This window comes from Cordyceps militaris (genome assembly GCF_000225605.1).
Source record: "Cordyceps militaris CM01 unplaced genomic scaffold CCM_S00003, whole genome shotgun sequence".
NCBI lineage: Eukaryota > Fungi > Ascomycota > Sordariomycetes > Hypocreales > Cordycipitaceae > Cordyceps > Cordyceps militaris.
Window position 1 is genome coordinate 3,905,050 of NW_006271971.1, and position 13,343 is coordinate 3,918,392.

At 52.5% G+C, this 13,343-nt stretch overlaps 6 protein-coding genes across 6 annotated transcripts; 2 read left to right on the forward strand and 4 right to left on the reverse strand.

Annotated features, from left to right (window-relative positions):
• Window positions 1-56: 56 nt before the first annotated feature.
• CCM_04836 (uncharacterized protein) lies at window positions 57-1,106 on the reverse strand (the record flags this gene model as incomplete). Its single annotated transcript, XM_006669982.1, has 5 exons — window positions 57-133; window positions 187-442; window positions 496-596; window positions 652-861; window positions 917-1,106. 5 exons carry the CDS (start codon window positions 1,104-1,106, stop codon window positions 57-59), a joined length of 834 nt encoding a protein of 277 aa, XP_006670045.1.
• A 296-nt stretch (window positions 1,107-1,402) lies between these two features.
• On the reverse strand, window positions 1,403-1,812 carry CCM_04837 (uncharacterized protein; the record flags this gene model as incomplete). Its single annotated transcript, XM_006669983.1, has 2 exons — window positions 1,403-1,735; window positions 1,756-1,812. 2 exons carry the CDS (start codon window positions 1,810-1,812, stop codon window positions 1,403-1,405), a joined length of 390 nt encoding a protein of 129 aa, XP_006670046.1.
• Window positions 1,813-3,194: 1,382 nt separating this feature from the next.
• Window positions 3,195-5,649, forward strand: CCM_04838 (RAP guanine nucleotide exchange factor 4; the record flags this gene model as incomplete). The annotated part of the gene is made up of 3 exons (XM_006669984.1): window positions 3,195-3,504; window positions 3,569-5,496; window positions 5,557-5,649. 3 exons carry the CDS (start codon window positions 3,195-3,197, stop codon window positions 5,647-5,649), a joined length of 2,331 nt encoding a protein of 776 aa, XP_006670047.1.
• Window positions 5,650-6,168: 519 nt separating this feature from the next.
• On the forward strand, window positions 6,169-7,341 carry CCM_04839 (uncharacterized protein; the record flags this gene model as incomplete). Its single annotated transcript, XM_006669985.1, has 3 exons — window positions 6,169-6,441; window positions 6,497-6,967; window positions 7,012-7,341. The coding sequence occupies 3 exons, from the start codon at window positions 6,169-6,171 to the stop codon at window positions 7,339-7,341; spliced, it is 1,074 nt and encodes a 357-aa protein (XP_006670048.1).
• Window positions 7,342-7,732: 391 nt separating this feature from the next.
• On the reverse strand, window positions 7,733-8,674 carry CCM_04840 (uncharacterized protein; the record flags this gene model as incomplete). Its single annotated transcript, XM_006669986.1, has 3 exons — window positions 7,733-7,981; window positions 8,423-8,499; window positions 8,551-8,674. The coding sequence occupies 3 exons, from the start codon at window positions 8,672-8,674 to the stop codon at window positions 7,733-7,735; spliced, it is 450 nt and encodes a 149-aa protein (XP_006670049.1).
• A 4,067-nt stretch (window positions 8,675-12,741) lies between these two features.
• Window positions 12,742-13,302, reverse strand: CCM_04841 (uncharacterized protein; the record flags this gene model as incomplete). Its single annotated transcript, XM_006669987.1, has 3 exons — window positions 12,742-12,910; window positions 13,133-13,188; window positions 13,225-13,302. The coding sequence occupies 3 exons, from the start codon at window positions 13,300-13,302 to the stop codon at window positions 12,742-12,744; spliced, it is 303 nt and encodes a 100-aa protein (XP_006670050.1).
• Between the last annotated feature and the right edge of the window lie 41 nt (window positions 13,303-13,343).

Here is a 13,343-nt window from a genome sequence, read left to right on the forward strand (position 1 = left end):
GCTTCATGCCATCACGGCCGTACAAGAGGGGGGGCGCCATTGTCAGATATCACAAATCATTGGCGAGAGCTGGCTTGTCTCGTCTCCGCCGTGTATGCAGAGCTAGTGCTGTTGGGACTAGCTGAGCCGCATCCTGCAGCGATAGCTTCCCTTTTTTTTCCCTCCGAACTTCTACAGGCTGCATACTTGCGGGGGAATTGTCAATGGCGCAGAGGGCGGCGGCATGCCATTCATCGGAGCGTTGCGGTTCGTGGCGACTGAGATGAGAAGACAGGCAATGCACCAGTTTCATAGTGATGCCTTTTTCTTCTCTAAGAAACACATGGGACTCGACTGGGCGAAAAGCCTTGTCCCAGGTTCCTTCGTCAACGAGTATGCACTGGCATGTGATTTGCGCGTGTGTTCTGCCACGCTGCAGGGTTGCCAAGACAAAGGCGGCCCTCTACTGGCAGTTCTTCACAAAAGAACCCTCATCATGCAAGGATTCGTGGTTACCCCGAGCCCGTATACACCGAGTGCGTGGCTGCGAGAGAGAAGCGATGGCGAGAGGGAGTCGGCGCGGCGGCTTGATTTGCGACGGGCGTGGCTGGCTGCTCCTGCTGGGGCAAGCGAGCGAGCAAGTAATTATTAAAGACAGGATGGGAGTAGGACCGGCAGGTTTTCGCCACCGCATGCGAGGGCGAAAGCTGCCCATGTTGTAGTTTACATGACCGCCAATGGATGGCAAACCCCCCGCACTCGCGAGGTAGTCATCCTGGCTCTGGATGGATGACCCGGCCGACGATTGCCAGCTGGAACAGTGAACCCCGGCTAAACCCGCCGGGCTGGGCCTCGGGGATCGGAGAGGAGGGGCAACGCAAGCTTTACCAGCCGGGCTAGTTATTTAGCTCGCTAGGTAATCAAGTCATTAGCTTACTTGTGCCAGGCGAGCTTTCCCGCTGATACCTTGGTCGAGGCAAAAGAGGTCGTCCCCTTGTTTCGCCCGAGTTGCACTCGTATCGTTTTTGTCCTGTTCCTCCTCGCTCTCCCTGCTTTGGCATACGGGCTGTATCTGGGTTTATGAACAGACCTCCGGGCAGCTTCCGCAGCAAGCTGGGCATCCACATTGGGATATTATTCTCGGCGCTTCCGAGTTATATATATCGCTGCGCTGCACGACCAAACAGCCCATCTGGGTACCAGACGAGGTCACCGAACCAGTCTTGAACTAGTTGCTGGCGAAGGTTGGATGGTGTCGCAGCGACGTTTGATTAACTATTAGTAGAACTGCTACTGTTACGGGAAGAAGAAAAAAGTCACGCCACACTCTCAGCACACGGCAGTAGGGATAATTCGTCACAGCAATCAACACCCCGCCTTCCTGGCTGCCTTGTCTGCTTGCATTGTTCCCAGCAACTCGAGATTAAGCTGCAAATTTGAACGGCAGGACCAAGATATAGGGAGGGTCAATACGGGATACATATGTATGTATGCTTGGTGCTAGCTGGACCGACTTTCGGGATCCCGCATGCTTGCGCCGCGGCTGTCGCTCTTTGGTGACAATCCTTGTCGGCCAAGGCTGACTGACTGATGAAGTGATATAGCACAACACGCCATACAAATTACCACCCGGCGAATTATAGGACGACGCTGGATCCTGGATCGTCCCCGTCATTAATTGTGGTGAGTCCAAGTTATTTTCTTGGCTGTTGATGCGTCTCCTGGGGGCTATGCGCGCGCACATGCACATGCCCATCTATGTATGTATGCACATACAACTCGATGACTGTCACGACATGGCTCCTTGTCGAGTCGGCAGAAACCACGATGCATGTAGAATGTTGAATGTTGAGAGAGGACAGACCGAGCACCGAGCTACCAAAGCCAACTACCTACCTATTATTATGGACCCTCGCTGAGCCGTTGCAGCAAACGAATGCGTCTGAAGCCTATTCCTATTTTTTTCTTGTCAATCCTTCCCTGTTGCCTCCCCCGTCTTCCATCTTGTGCATTGCGCGAACATGGTTTCAATACCCCCTCTCTTTTCTCGTTTGCACTAACTATGGAACTTGCCATGGAGCTGACCGAACAGCCGCTCCAGGTGACGCATCCCGCAAGCCGCAACCCTTGACGACGACGCTTTTTGGGCGGGCCGCCGCAGTTCAACGCCTTGCGCATCAAGCGAACAAATCTCACAAGCCTTGCCGCCCCCTCCTCCGGGGCCTTTCGCCTTTTCGCCGCGCCTCGTCGCCAAGCAGGGGAGCCCAGCCAGCCTCTGGCTAGGCCGCCACGGACGCCGCCGCCGCCTCGGCCTCCTCATCGTCGTTCCTTTCCCCCCTTTGCGCAAACAGCTGATTCCTTGGTGGAATTCATCGCACATCTATCTCATCACCCATCGCGCGCCGTCGCTGCCAAAACGATCAACTAGTTACATACACCCACCTGGCCCTCTCAGCATCAGCCTCGCCCGCTAGTTACCAATCACCCATCAGCGCCGCCGCACCCGTTTCCGCGCGGCCCCCCCCCCGTTGAACTATCAAGACGCTTACGACTGCCTATCCCGCGACCGATACTCCTGGCCCCGACAGGGTCAATCACGAATCTGTATATCCATCATCGAGGACCCCTTCTTCCTGTGCTACACGTACAGTACAGTACGGTGCAACCCGACGCCGGATAGCAAAGTGCCCGACTCAACTTGTCGCACTTGTCGCAAGCCTCGCATTCGCACTCGGCTGCCCACGACTACCACCACAGCCAGCCCCTGGTGGCGATGAAGAGGTGGCCTGCCTACACTGGCCTCTTTCTTGTCGCGAGTCTGTTGCAATAAGCCCCATAAGCGCCCCAGGTACGCATTTTCCCGACGTCATTTTTTTTTCTTTTTGCTTCTGCGTGCTGGTGTCTTTCTTGTCTTTCTTGTCTTTCTTGTCTTTCTTGTCTTTGTCTACTATTACTCCGTACCCTGTGCCACAGGTGTAACGTGCTTGCGGTCTGCCTGTCTGCACCGGAGGCTACCATTGGCAAGCAAGCAAATGCGCCGCACCGCCCACCGACCGACTTCTCGCTCTCGCGGGCGGACGTACCAATCAGCCCGCGCGACGGCCACAATTGCGGCGTCGTCCCTTTTTGAAGCCTCGAATTCTTCCCAGTCTCCCTGTTCCAGACAGCTAACTTGTCCTCGTTTGCCTTTTTCCCAGGCGCAAACAGCTGTTCCAATGGAAAGCTTCACCATTGCCGTCATCGGCTCTGCTGGTGCTGGCAAGTCTACCTTTATCCAAAAGGTCCTCGGCTTATCCAGGCCACCCATCGCCAGCTCCGCAAGCGTCCGCCTGGTTGTCGACAATGTAACCCACGGCGTTTCGCTTTTCGAGCTTGATCTCGAAAATTTCGACCAGACCGCCTCGTCTCAGACCATCCAATGGCCTAAGCAAATCAATGGCCACATCGTCCCCCGCCCTGACGCTGCCCTGGTCCTGTATGATGTCACCAACACCGAATCCGTTCGACCACTCCCTCAGGCCATGAGTGCGTTCCCGACGAACGACGTCCCACAACCAACATTTTTGCGCCATTGCTAATCAGCTTGTAGCTGCCATTACGAATGCTGGCCTGCCTTCTATCCTGGTTGCTTGCAAGTGCGAAATTGACGAGGACGACTGGGTTGTGGATGCCGATGGCGTCGCTGGCCACAAAATCTTCAAGCCCTGCATCGGTACCTACAAGGTCTCCTATGACAAGCCAGATGTATCAAGGGCCTGCCTGCAAGCCATATTAAAAGCCGCCATTGCTTACAGAAAGGGTACGCCTGCCCCTCCGAGCCACCAATGCCACCCTAACAAGACTGCAGAGCACAACGAAACCGCTCCCCGCCGACGCGCGCAATCGGCTGTCAACCTCGAAGCACCAGACACATCAGCTGGGCGTCCCATCAGTCAACAAAGCAAGCATAGTCGCGCTAGCTCTGAACTTTCTGTCCTCAGAAGCTTTGGTACGCCGCACACTGAAAGCTACCGCGCTCGTGCCTCGAAGAACTCGGGACAGGCCTACCGAACCGAAAAACCTGGCGCCGACTACTTCCTCGATGTGGAAGAATCCGACAGCGAGGGCCAAACATACTCCGACGAGATTCCTATTCTTCAGCGGAGTGAGGAGAGCTTTGTCGAGAAGCAACCCAAGATGACCGGAGTCCCCATGGCCGAGCTCGTCGATCGCCTTCTTGCGCTGAGACTGTCCCGTGCAGACAATAATTTCTCGGATATTTTTCTTTGCTTATACCGCAAATTCACCACACCCACCGAGCTTTTCGCTGCAATCCTAGCCCGTCTTGATCGTGTACGGGATGACAAGACCGCGCACTACCTCTCCAAAACCGCTACCCAATTGCGCATCATTGAAGTAATCGCCAAATGGGTTTCGCTTTACCCCGGTGACTTTGCCAAAATTTCGACCCGAAAGAGCTTGTTTGAATTTATCCAGCATCTCTCGGCAGAGCCCATATTCTCTGTCGCTTCCCAGCAAATGAGAAGAAGCCTACGGAGACGTACGCTCGAAGATGATGACACGGGTTGGGCCACATCGGACCACAGCGGCTCAGAATATGACCAGGAGAGGCTATCGAGGGAGATGAAAGAGCTCTCCGCTAGCATCGGCATGTTTCAGGTGGACGAAGACCACGATGGTGGCCTTGAGGCTACCTTGCTTCCAGACTTTGCCGGCCAACCTGGCGGCCAAGTTCAATTTCATTCCTACGACGAATATGAACGAGAAGCAGTATCCCTTGAACCAGCAGACCTGCATCCCATGAACAAGACGCGTTACCACATTTTCATGGATCTGTCAGACGATGAGATTGCCGATGAGCTGACGAGAATTGACTGGATTCTGTTCTCGTCCATCAGAATCCGAGACTTTGTTCGCTACGTCAGTCTGTCCTCGTCGCAAAAAGAAAAGGCCACCAGCTTGAAGAATGTGAATCGCATGATCAATCACTTCAACCATATCGCAAAATGGGTCGCCAACCTGATTCTTCTTCGCGATAAAGCCAAGCACAGAGCGCAAATGCTGGAAAAGTTTATGAATGTTGCCATTAAGCTTCGACAACTCAACAACTACAACGGTCTTGCCGCCGTGCTTGCCGGCATCAACGGAATCGCCATCCACCGACTGGCACAGACTAGGCAGCTTGTGTCGGCCGAAGTGCAGAAGCGGTTCGCCCGGGCTGTGATTCTCATGAGCACGCAAAAGAGCCATTCGGCGTACCGCCTAGCCTGGGAAAACTCTCCTTTGCCGCGAATCCCCTTTGTTCCCCTGCATCTGCGGGATCTGGTCAACGCTGAAGAGGGCAGCAAGACCTTTGTCGGCCCAAACGGCGAACGGGTCAACTGGCGAAAGTTTGAGGTTCTGGGAGATGTACTGTTGCCACTGATGAAGAGTCAAGGCACGGCGTATCCGAACCTGGTCAAGAATATGCTTACTCGCGAACTCATCTTGGGCTGTCGGATGCCCACAGATGACGAGGTACGCCGTAACAATCCAACGGTGCTGATGACATGACTAGGTTCACTAACTTAATGTTAGGAAATTTACCAACGAAGCATCGAACTGGAAAGCAGCAACTCCATTGGCGTCTTTGACCCAGCCAAGAAGAAGTTTCCCTGGTTTGCCAAATAGAGATTGGCAGATCAAAGCTTTGCTGGGGACGAACCCCTTTTATAACCATCATATATCTTACGCTTGCCCACGAATCTCCCCTTTCTTTTTCATGCATATTGCGGCTGTGCCGCCCGCAAGAAGAACATATATACATTGCGAAGCACCGTTACTGCCCTCTAGTGTTTTCTTATCCTGTTATTTACCAACGACATGTAGACATCGGCCCCATATTTGAGCGTTTTCTATTATTTTGACGACGGCATATTACACTCTCATACTATCTAACAATATACACCTCCTCTCTATTTCGTATCTTAAGAGCCACATTTGTGAGCATTGGTTGGGCTTGAATATGTACTGCGTTTGCTGTGCTGAACGAATTTGGAAGGCACGCCATGGCGCGCAGCTGGCAAGTCTGCAAGGCGCTGCGCAGGATTTTTACACCTTCAATATAATCTCGATTCAGAATCAAATATTGCCCAAGAAGTTGTTCGCCTCGAGTGGCTCTCTTACGTTCATTTTTCAGCACACTTCGCGATGGGCGCCGTGCAATTGCCGCCAGTGACTGTCTGGAGCCAACAAACGGGCTTGCAGGCAGACCTGCGCACATCGCTGCGGTTCTGCGACACTTCACCAGGAACTGCTACCATATCTTGCGCAGACGACATCATCAGGTTGCGCAGAGAAGACAAGCTCTGGATTCTGCCGGCAACTCCCTGTCGAATGCGCATCTCGATTCAATTGCTTGGTCGCGTCTCTGGCCAGAGTCTCGACATGGGGCAAGTGGCGAGGTGGATTGAAAGCTGCAATGTATGTCCTGCGTACTGTGCAGGTCGCACACGATGGAGGATTGACGAGGAATTAGATTTGGGAACGTCTAAAATTGCGAGTACGGTATTGCGAAGTACCTGGGGACTCGGCGCTTAGCTTCTCTCTGCAGCACCCGGACGTGTCGGCGTCTCTGAGCTGCCCGCCGACGGCAGCGAAACGAGAGCTCCAGGATCTCCGCTGTCAAGTTGAAATAACACAGACACCGAATACACGACATCTGAAAAAGAGAAAGCGCGCCAATATGAATGAGTTGAGAGACGAGACTGGCCATCAAGCGGCTGAACCCTTGCGGACGAGCCATCTAAATCGGCATCAATCTCGCGAACTCCTTACGATGACAAATTATGTACATAACAGAGACTTCTATAACATCTTGCAGGCTGCAATAACGGTTCTTGTCTCTGGCTCAGCTAGGCATTTGACAGATATGACTGTTAGGCAAGGCAACACAGCACACGCCCTGGCCAGGCTTGTTCCAGCAGTCTTCAATGTGCCTTATATCAAGGTACGCACCTGAGAATATGTAACGTCCGTGGCTAAATTAATTAGGTTATTTCAGACCGAGCTCAGCACATGTCAACCATTACCGGCGCACTGACTGCCATGCAAACCACTGTCCAATCGCCGGCCTTGAAGCGGAAACTCTGGAATCTCGCTGACCGCGGAGGTATCGAAAAACACCTGTGGCATTCTATCATCTCCCAAGTGAACCCACCAAGCTTGCCTGGGCCAAAAATGAGGACTATCGGACAAGATGAAGTTGGGGCGGTGCGCGATGCGGGACCTGAGCATGGTTTGGGGTCGAACTTGATATGCTTTGGAGAGGACCTCTTGTCCCCGAATTTTCAGGACGGCATAGACGAAAGCTTTGAAATGTAGCACAGGGAGGAGCCTTCATCTACCGTACAAATTTACCCCGATGTATTCGAAGAGGCTCTCCCTCTTGCTGGAGGGGAATTCGCTGTAGCCGCGCAAATCGGCGAGGGAAGCAGTTACTTGTCTGGCTATACAGATAATATTATAGAATTTGGGAGCGATATTGACACACTAGAGACATATCTCGGTATTTAGAGACGATTCATCTCACTGTAAATTAATCCAATTTGCGATGAGCGATGTGCTTTACTGACGCCTAATCTGGTGAAGATGCCAGCTTCCAACCAAGATCGTAGGGAAAAAGGAAAACGCCGAATGACATGCCAAACCGCTCCAAAAGAAAAACCACCAAGGCAAGAAGAGAACAAAACGAATGACCCCCCATCACCCGACACTACTTCCTCGCATTGTCTCCTCCCCTCCCAGCAGGCGCGGCCGCGCCGACCCTTTTCTCCTTCTTCTTCTTCTGCCCCGGCTTGAGCGTGGCGTAGTGAATGTACCACAGCAGGGCGGCCTGGACGCCGAGGCCGACGAGGACGACGATGAGGTTGGTGAAGAGAAACGGCTGGTCGTTGAGGACGGCGACGGCCTCTTTCGTGGCGCCGACGGATCGGAGAAAGTCGAATTTGGCCATTTCTTCCCTCTTTTTGTCTCGTTTTCAATTAACCGCGTCTAGTATGTGCTTTTTTTTTTTGCAGCGTGTCCGAGACCGTTGTGTGTAGTCGGTAGTGGTGGTTGGGTTTTTGCAACCACGGAAGAGCGATTGCAATGGTTCGACAATTTCTTGTTCTTTTGTGATGATGGTTGAAGATGTGTTTTTGGGAATCATTAAAAGGAATACAGAGGGCAAATGCTATAAATTGGGTGGGTTGAAACCAGGGGTGTTGCGGGTTCGCCTGCGACGCCAGGGTCGACAGTTGGCGTTTACGGTGACGTTTCATAATGAGGGTCGCCGTACGGTGCAGTGGTGCCGTTGTTAGTTCAACACAGGTAATTGGTATCCGTAGCATCAATAAAATTAGTAACAGATCTAAATGATGACAACCTTCATGTCCGTGTACTGCGACTTGCGTCTACGAAGTACTGGTTTGCCAGCTTTGTCGTATTGAATTGTGCTTCTCTTCCTAAAAGCCTCTATTTCTTCGCTCCGCGTCTTGACGGCTCAATATCACGACGCTGCAGGTGAATGCTTTGCTTTTGCACATTTCTCACTTGTGCCACTCTTCCTCTGGCGCACCCTGCTCTTCAGCCAGCTGCCGCCAGACACCATGACCTCGACGAATGAGACCAGCAACGGCGTAATGGTTTCGGCGAGAAACAGGGCCGCGAAGACCATGGCAACGTAAGAGCAATGAAATTGATGGAGCTCTTGAGCACGTCTCTGTTGAATGCCACGGGTGTCCAAACCAAAAACACGCCAACGATGTTGATGGAGACGATGTTGGTAAACAGCCGCCGGGCACCCTTGGACGTCTGGTAACGCCCGCACGCTATGATGACTTGCTTGAGGCAGACGACGGCGGATAGAACAAGTAGATTATGTAGGCGAATATGGCCATGTCAGACGAGATGAGCTGGAACTTTGGTGCTCGCGGCTCAAGGTGGCCGGTCGTCTTCCGGAGAAGCGGCATGGTTGATGGACTTACAGTACTCTTAGGTGCTGATGATGCCTTCTAGATCGTCTTTGAAGGATCCAACCAGTTGGTCGGCGACGGCCAAGCTTATAGCCTGCGGTATATTTGATATGCCGCTCAGTACGGACTCGAAGCGGCACGTCTTCCGCTGCCACGGCCCAACCCGGCGCGGTAAATGTTTTCACCGTCTTGAGATCGTCGTTAATGGTCTTGTCAGCGTGCCCGAGTCAATCACCTCTTCGCTGCCCCTCCGCGCAGGCAGAAGCCCCATCACGCAGTCGCATATCGCCGACGAGAGCTGCACGCCGACCTACCCGGCCACGGACAGCACAAGCAACATGACGCGGCATCACGACGTCTTGTACACGGTGCGAACGGCAGGCATCACGGCCACGATATGCCCAGTCGCTCTAGGCTCTAGTTGAAGATCAGCCACAGCGAGCATTGCGGACAGCGCTGGAGAAACCGGGGCTGGCGGACCGTGACGATGCCTCCGCCGATGGATAGCTGGTTATAGGAGTACTCGCCGAGGAAGTCGGCGGCCACGCTAAAGACGAGGAATAGGACGAAGAACTCGGTGAGTTGACGCTCGACGTGTTACGGCGGCCTGTGTCGTCATAGGGCTAGTGCGCGGTGCGTGTTGCAGGAGGAGCGGCGGACGGCACCGCGGCCGGAGGAGGTGTGAAAAGGCGGCGTGACAAGAGGCCGGAGCTTAGTTCCAATATTCTAGCCGTTGCGGCTGGCAAGTAGGGAGCAGAGGTCAGTAGCAAGGTGCTCCCATGTTTCCTCAGCAGGACCAAGGATCTTTTGCCCCTGCTTCACCAACGCGGGTGATGATGGGGGATGGGGACCTCGGAGCGCAATTAGTCCTTGTCCTCCTAACAGGTGCATGAGGAAGAGGACGACGGACAACTTTCACCAGGCGGTGGTAGACGCTCTCGTACCAGGCGGCGGATGGCCTCTTCTTCCGTAGGGAGCTCGTGGCTGGGGGTTGTGGGAAAGCACGCTTGAAGAATATCCAAGATGCCGTCATGATCAAATCCCGTTCTCCAGACAGCAGCATAGACGGTCTCTATCTGGCAGTTCCGACGGTTGTAAGGAACAGACCAACTGTTCACATTTTGTCGGCCCGATCCCGCGGGACCTTCCTCAACTGCAGCATCACCAGCTAGCAGAGCAAACGGGTGCACCTTCCAAGATTTTGTAGGCATCCGAGATTGAAAATCCGTTTTAAAAGGATGGCTGTCTTTTCCTTTTTCTTTCTTTCTTTTTCGAATCATCAGCTGTTGACCCAAGCACTCGCCGCCCCATCTTCATTTTTTGCTTTGCTTTTACCATGAACTTCCTCTCTACCTGCCTTGTGGCCGCTGCTGAAATATGGCTTATCATTCAGATCGACCGAAACTCTGGCCCAATCTTTCAGTATCTTGCACCTGTTTTCCCCCTGCTAGATACTCGTTTGAGACAAACCATCCGGAGTCAAGTCGGCGTTGCGGCGCTTGCCATCCTCGGCGCCTTCATCGTGATCGGCACCGTCCTTTCATCTGAGCAGATTGCTTTCAGTCTGAGATTGCCATCGTCTTCCTAGGTGCCATGGAAGGTTGACGACCCCAGTTCTACGACAGCGGGACGGTAGCATTCGCATCCGCTAAGGAGCTCTTACAGAGCCACCTGCTCAGACAAATTTTTGAAACCTTTTCACGGCTTTTCTGCCTTGCGTCATGCTAAAAGATATCTTTCTCCATACAAGGCCCCTTCGCCTATGATCAAATGAGGATCTGATCCGATGATCAAAGAAGGACACGGACTACCGCGTCCCAGCCAAATGAGGACCTTGTCCGATGGCTAAACCAGTCTTGCAGGTCACCATCGTCGCGGTCAGATGAGGATGTGTTCCGACGGCCAAACGCGGGGTCTCTTTTGGCCCAATTTGTCCGCGATAAGGTAAGAGGCAATATATGGTCGCTAATATATCATAGATTTTGTTCTTTCTACCAGGTACGGCTTTCCTGCCATCGCCGATGAGGACCTCAGCCTGGCGCTGTACGACCGACGCCGCGGTTTGACAATAATCGAGCATAGTCGAGTGCCACAATGTCTGCTACTTAGTAACCTTTATGCAAGAGTAAGTCCTCGTTATTATGATGGCTGGTCAGTGTGGCTAACCGCAAGGACTGACCGCAATGCAGTGAGCCTACATCCGTTCACGACAGACCATTTCCGAGGTCATATCACGCCTCTCCAATCCACCAACAAGGTCTCCACGCCAATCGAAAATAATACAAAAGAAACTGTGATGCGAAAGCTATTCTTCATACACCTGGTACATTGCCAAACAATCTACTTCAACATGATTTCGGAATTGAGCCATAGCACTCGCATGGGTACAAATTTACAATACTGTGCTATACAAAGCCCTTTGTCGATACATGTTCAACAATAATTATTCAAATTCCTGCCTCTAGCTCTCCATGTTTCCCGCCCATCTTTATCAAAACATTCTGTAGAGTCAGCGCCAAGGTTATGCGGACTGTTCATTTAATCAGCATACTATGGGTATACACTAAATTGTTGCGGTCTCCGATGAAGCCAAGCCAGATGTTCCCAGCAATAGTAAAACTTGGTCGAAAGGCCGAGAGAACGTCTAGCTTCGTGTAAAAACGCACGGAATAGAGCTGGTTGAGTCCGTTATCATGACATCGCCCGGGGTTCGGCAGCTGACGCAAGCATACCGTGGTCGCAGCGTGGATGCCCTGCGCTTTCTTGCAGAGCTCCCGAAACACCAACAATAGTTATAAAATCCACGCGGAAAGTACCAACTTGACAACAAGAAAAGGAATTTGATCCGGATCTTGAAGAATCGATACCATGGTAAAGTTGAAAAAGGCCGTGAACAGCCAGACCCGTGGCAACATGAGCAGCCACCGCACGCGACGGCTGCAGCGGCGACTCAGAGTTGAAAGCAAGCAGGCTACTATATTGCAGCGTGCAGGATCGTCTTCGCACCATACAAGGTTCGGGATCAGGAGGATCCATATGAAGGCCAATCCGTTGGGGAGAATGGCGGGAAACTCGACATGCGCGTCTTGTACGGGGAGCATGCGAAAGGTGGTCGAGGGGTCAATGTCGAGGAGGTGGAGGCAGAAGGACTCGAGCCGGGCAAAGGGCCGCATCAAGATGGTAATGATGGCAAAAGCCGGTCTGATATAGTGGTCTGTTATCACATCCATGGCGATGCAGCACGAAGATGGCCGTAGTAGCAAGTAGAGAGGTTGGCGAGATCTTGTTCACACTCAGACTGGAGCTTGAATTTTGTTCCTCTTGCGGGTGAGTGCTTGGCTAAGCTTTGGAATATCGGACGCTCCAGTGTACGGGAGATGGTCGAATAAATAGTATTCCGTAAGAAAGTTTTCTACCGAGGAGCCAAAAGGGAAAATTCGGAACAAGAAAAACTATTTTCCTTAGAGGGTGGTGGTCACAAAGGTTATGTGCAGACGTCAAGGCGCCATGTCATTAACAAGTCGGTAAGGTTCTAGGGAAAACTATAAATAAAAAAGAGATGATAATATATTCTATGAGCTATCCAGCGGAGTGGTGGCTAGCCTATGTGTTGTTGTTGCCAGGTGGCACCTACCACTTGGGGATGGCACCGATGCAAAATGCGAGTCGTCGGGCCAATTTCCTTGGGCCAGTGAATCACAGGCTTGTTCCAATAATCACTAGCATGTCGCCCTTGAGTCTCGTCGTTCGCGATAACATATTCCGATTCCTAGCCCTCGGGGCTGTTCCTCAGAACATATGATGGTCGGACAGAGCTGGCCGATGGCAATTTTGCGATGGCGGCGATCGGTCCTGTCCTTGCATTTGTTCTGACAATGCCGGCATCTAGAGATGGCTTGATGCTCTCTCGCTCGTATCTTTTCCACTCCGACGTCGAGCTGCAAAGTTCGCATCTCAAGATTCTGATGCGCGCCGTGCAAGAGAATGCACGTCGCGGGGCCCTACAGCGCCTCTAGTCTGTCCACATTTTTGGTTGCAGAGGCGTAGAAACTTTCCCATGTTCCTTAATGGAGAAAAGACTGGTAAGTTTTCGTAGCCGTCACGAAGCGAGGGAGCGTGCTCTATGAGTACTGCGGTCGTCCAGCGTTCAGAAGGAAGACCGCAGGAACAAGGTTTCCGTTTGCGTAGCGGCCACCATTCCAATGATAGTCTTGGTCTGGTCAGAATCCCATGATCAGTGAGCACATCGAACCTTGATTCCAGCGACATGAAAGGAGTTGACAGGAACACTTTCCTCGGTACTATAACTGACGCGTTCTCTATTGTTCATTTCAAATGTCACCGTAGCGCCACCGACTCGCAAATGTATAA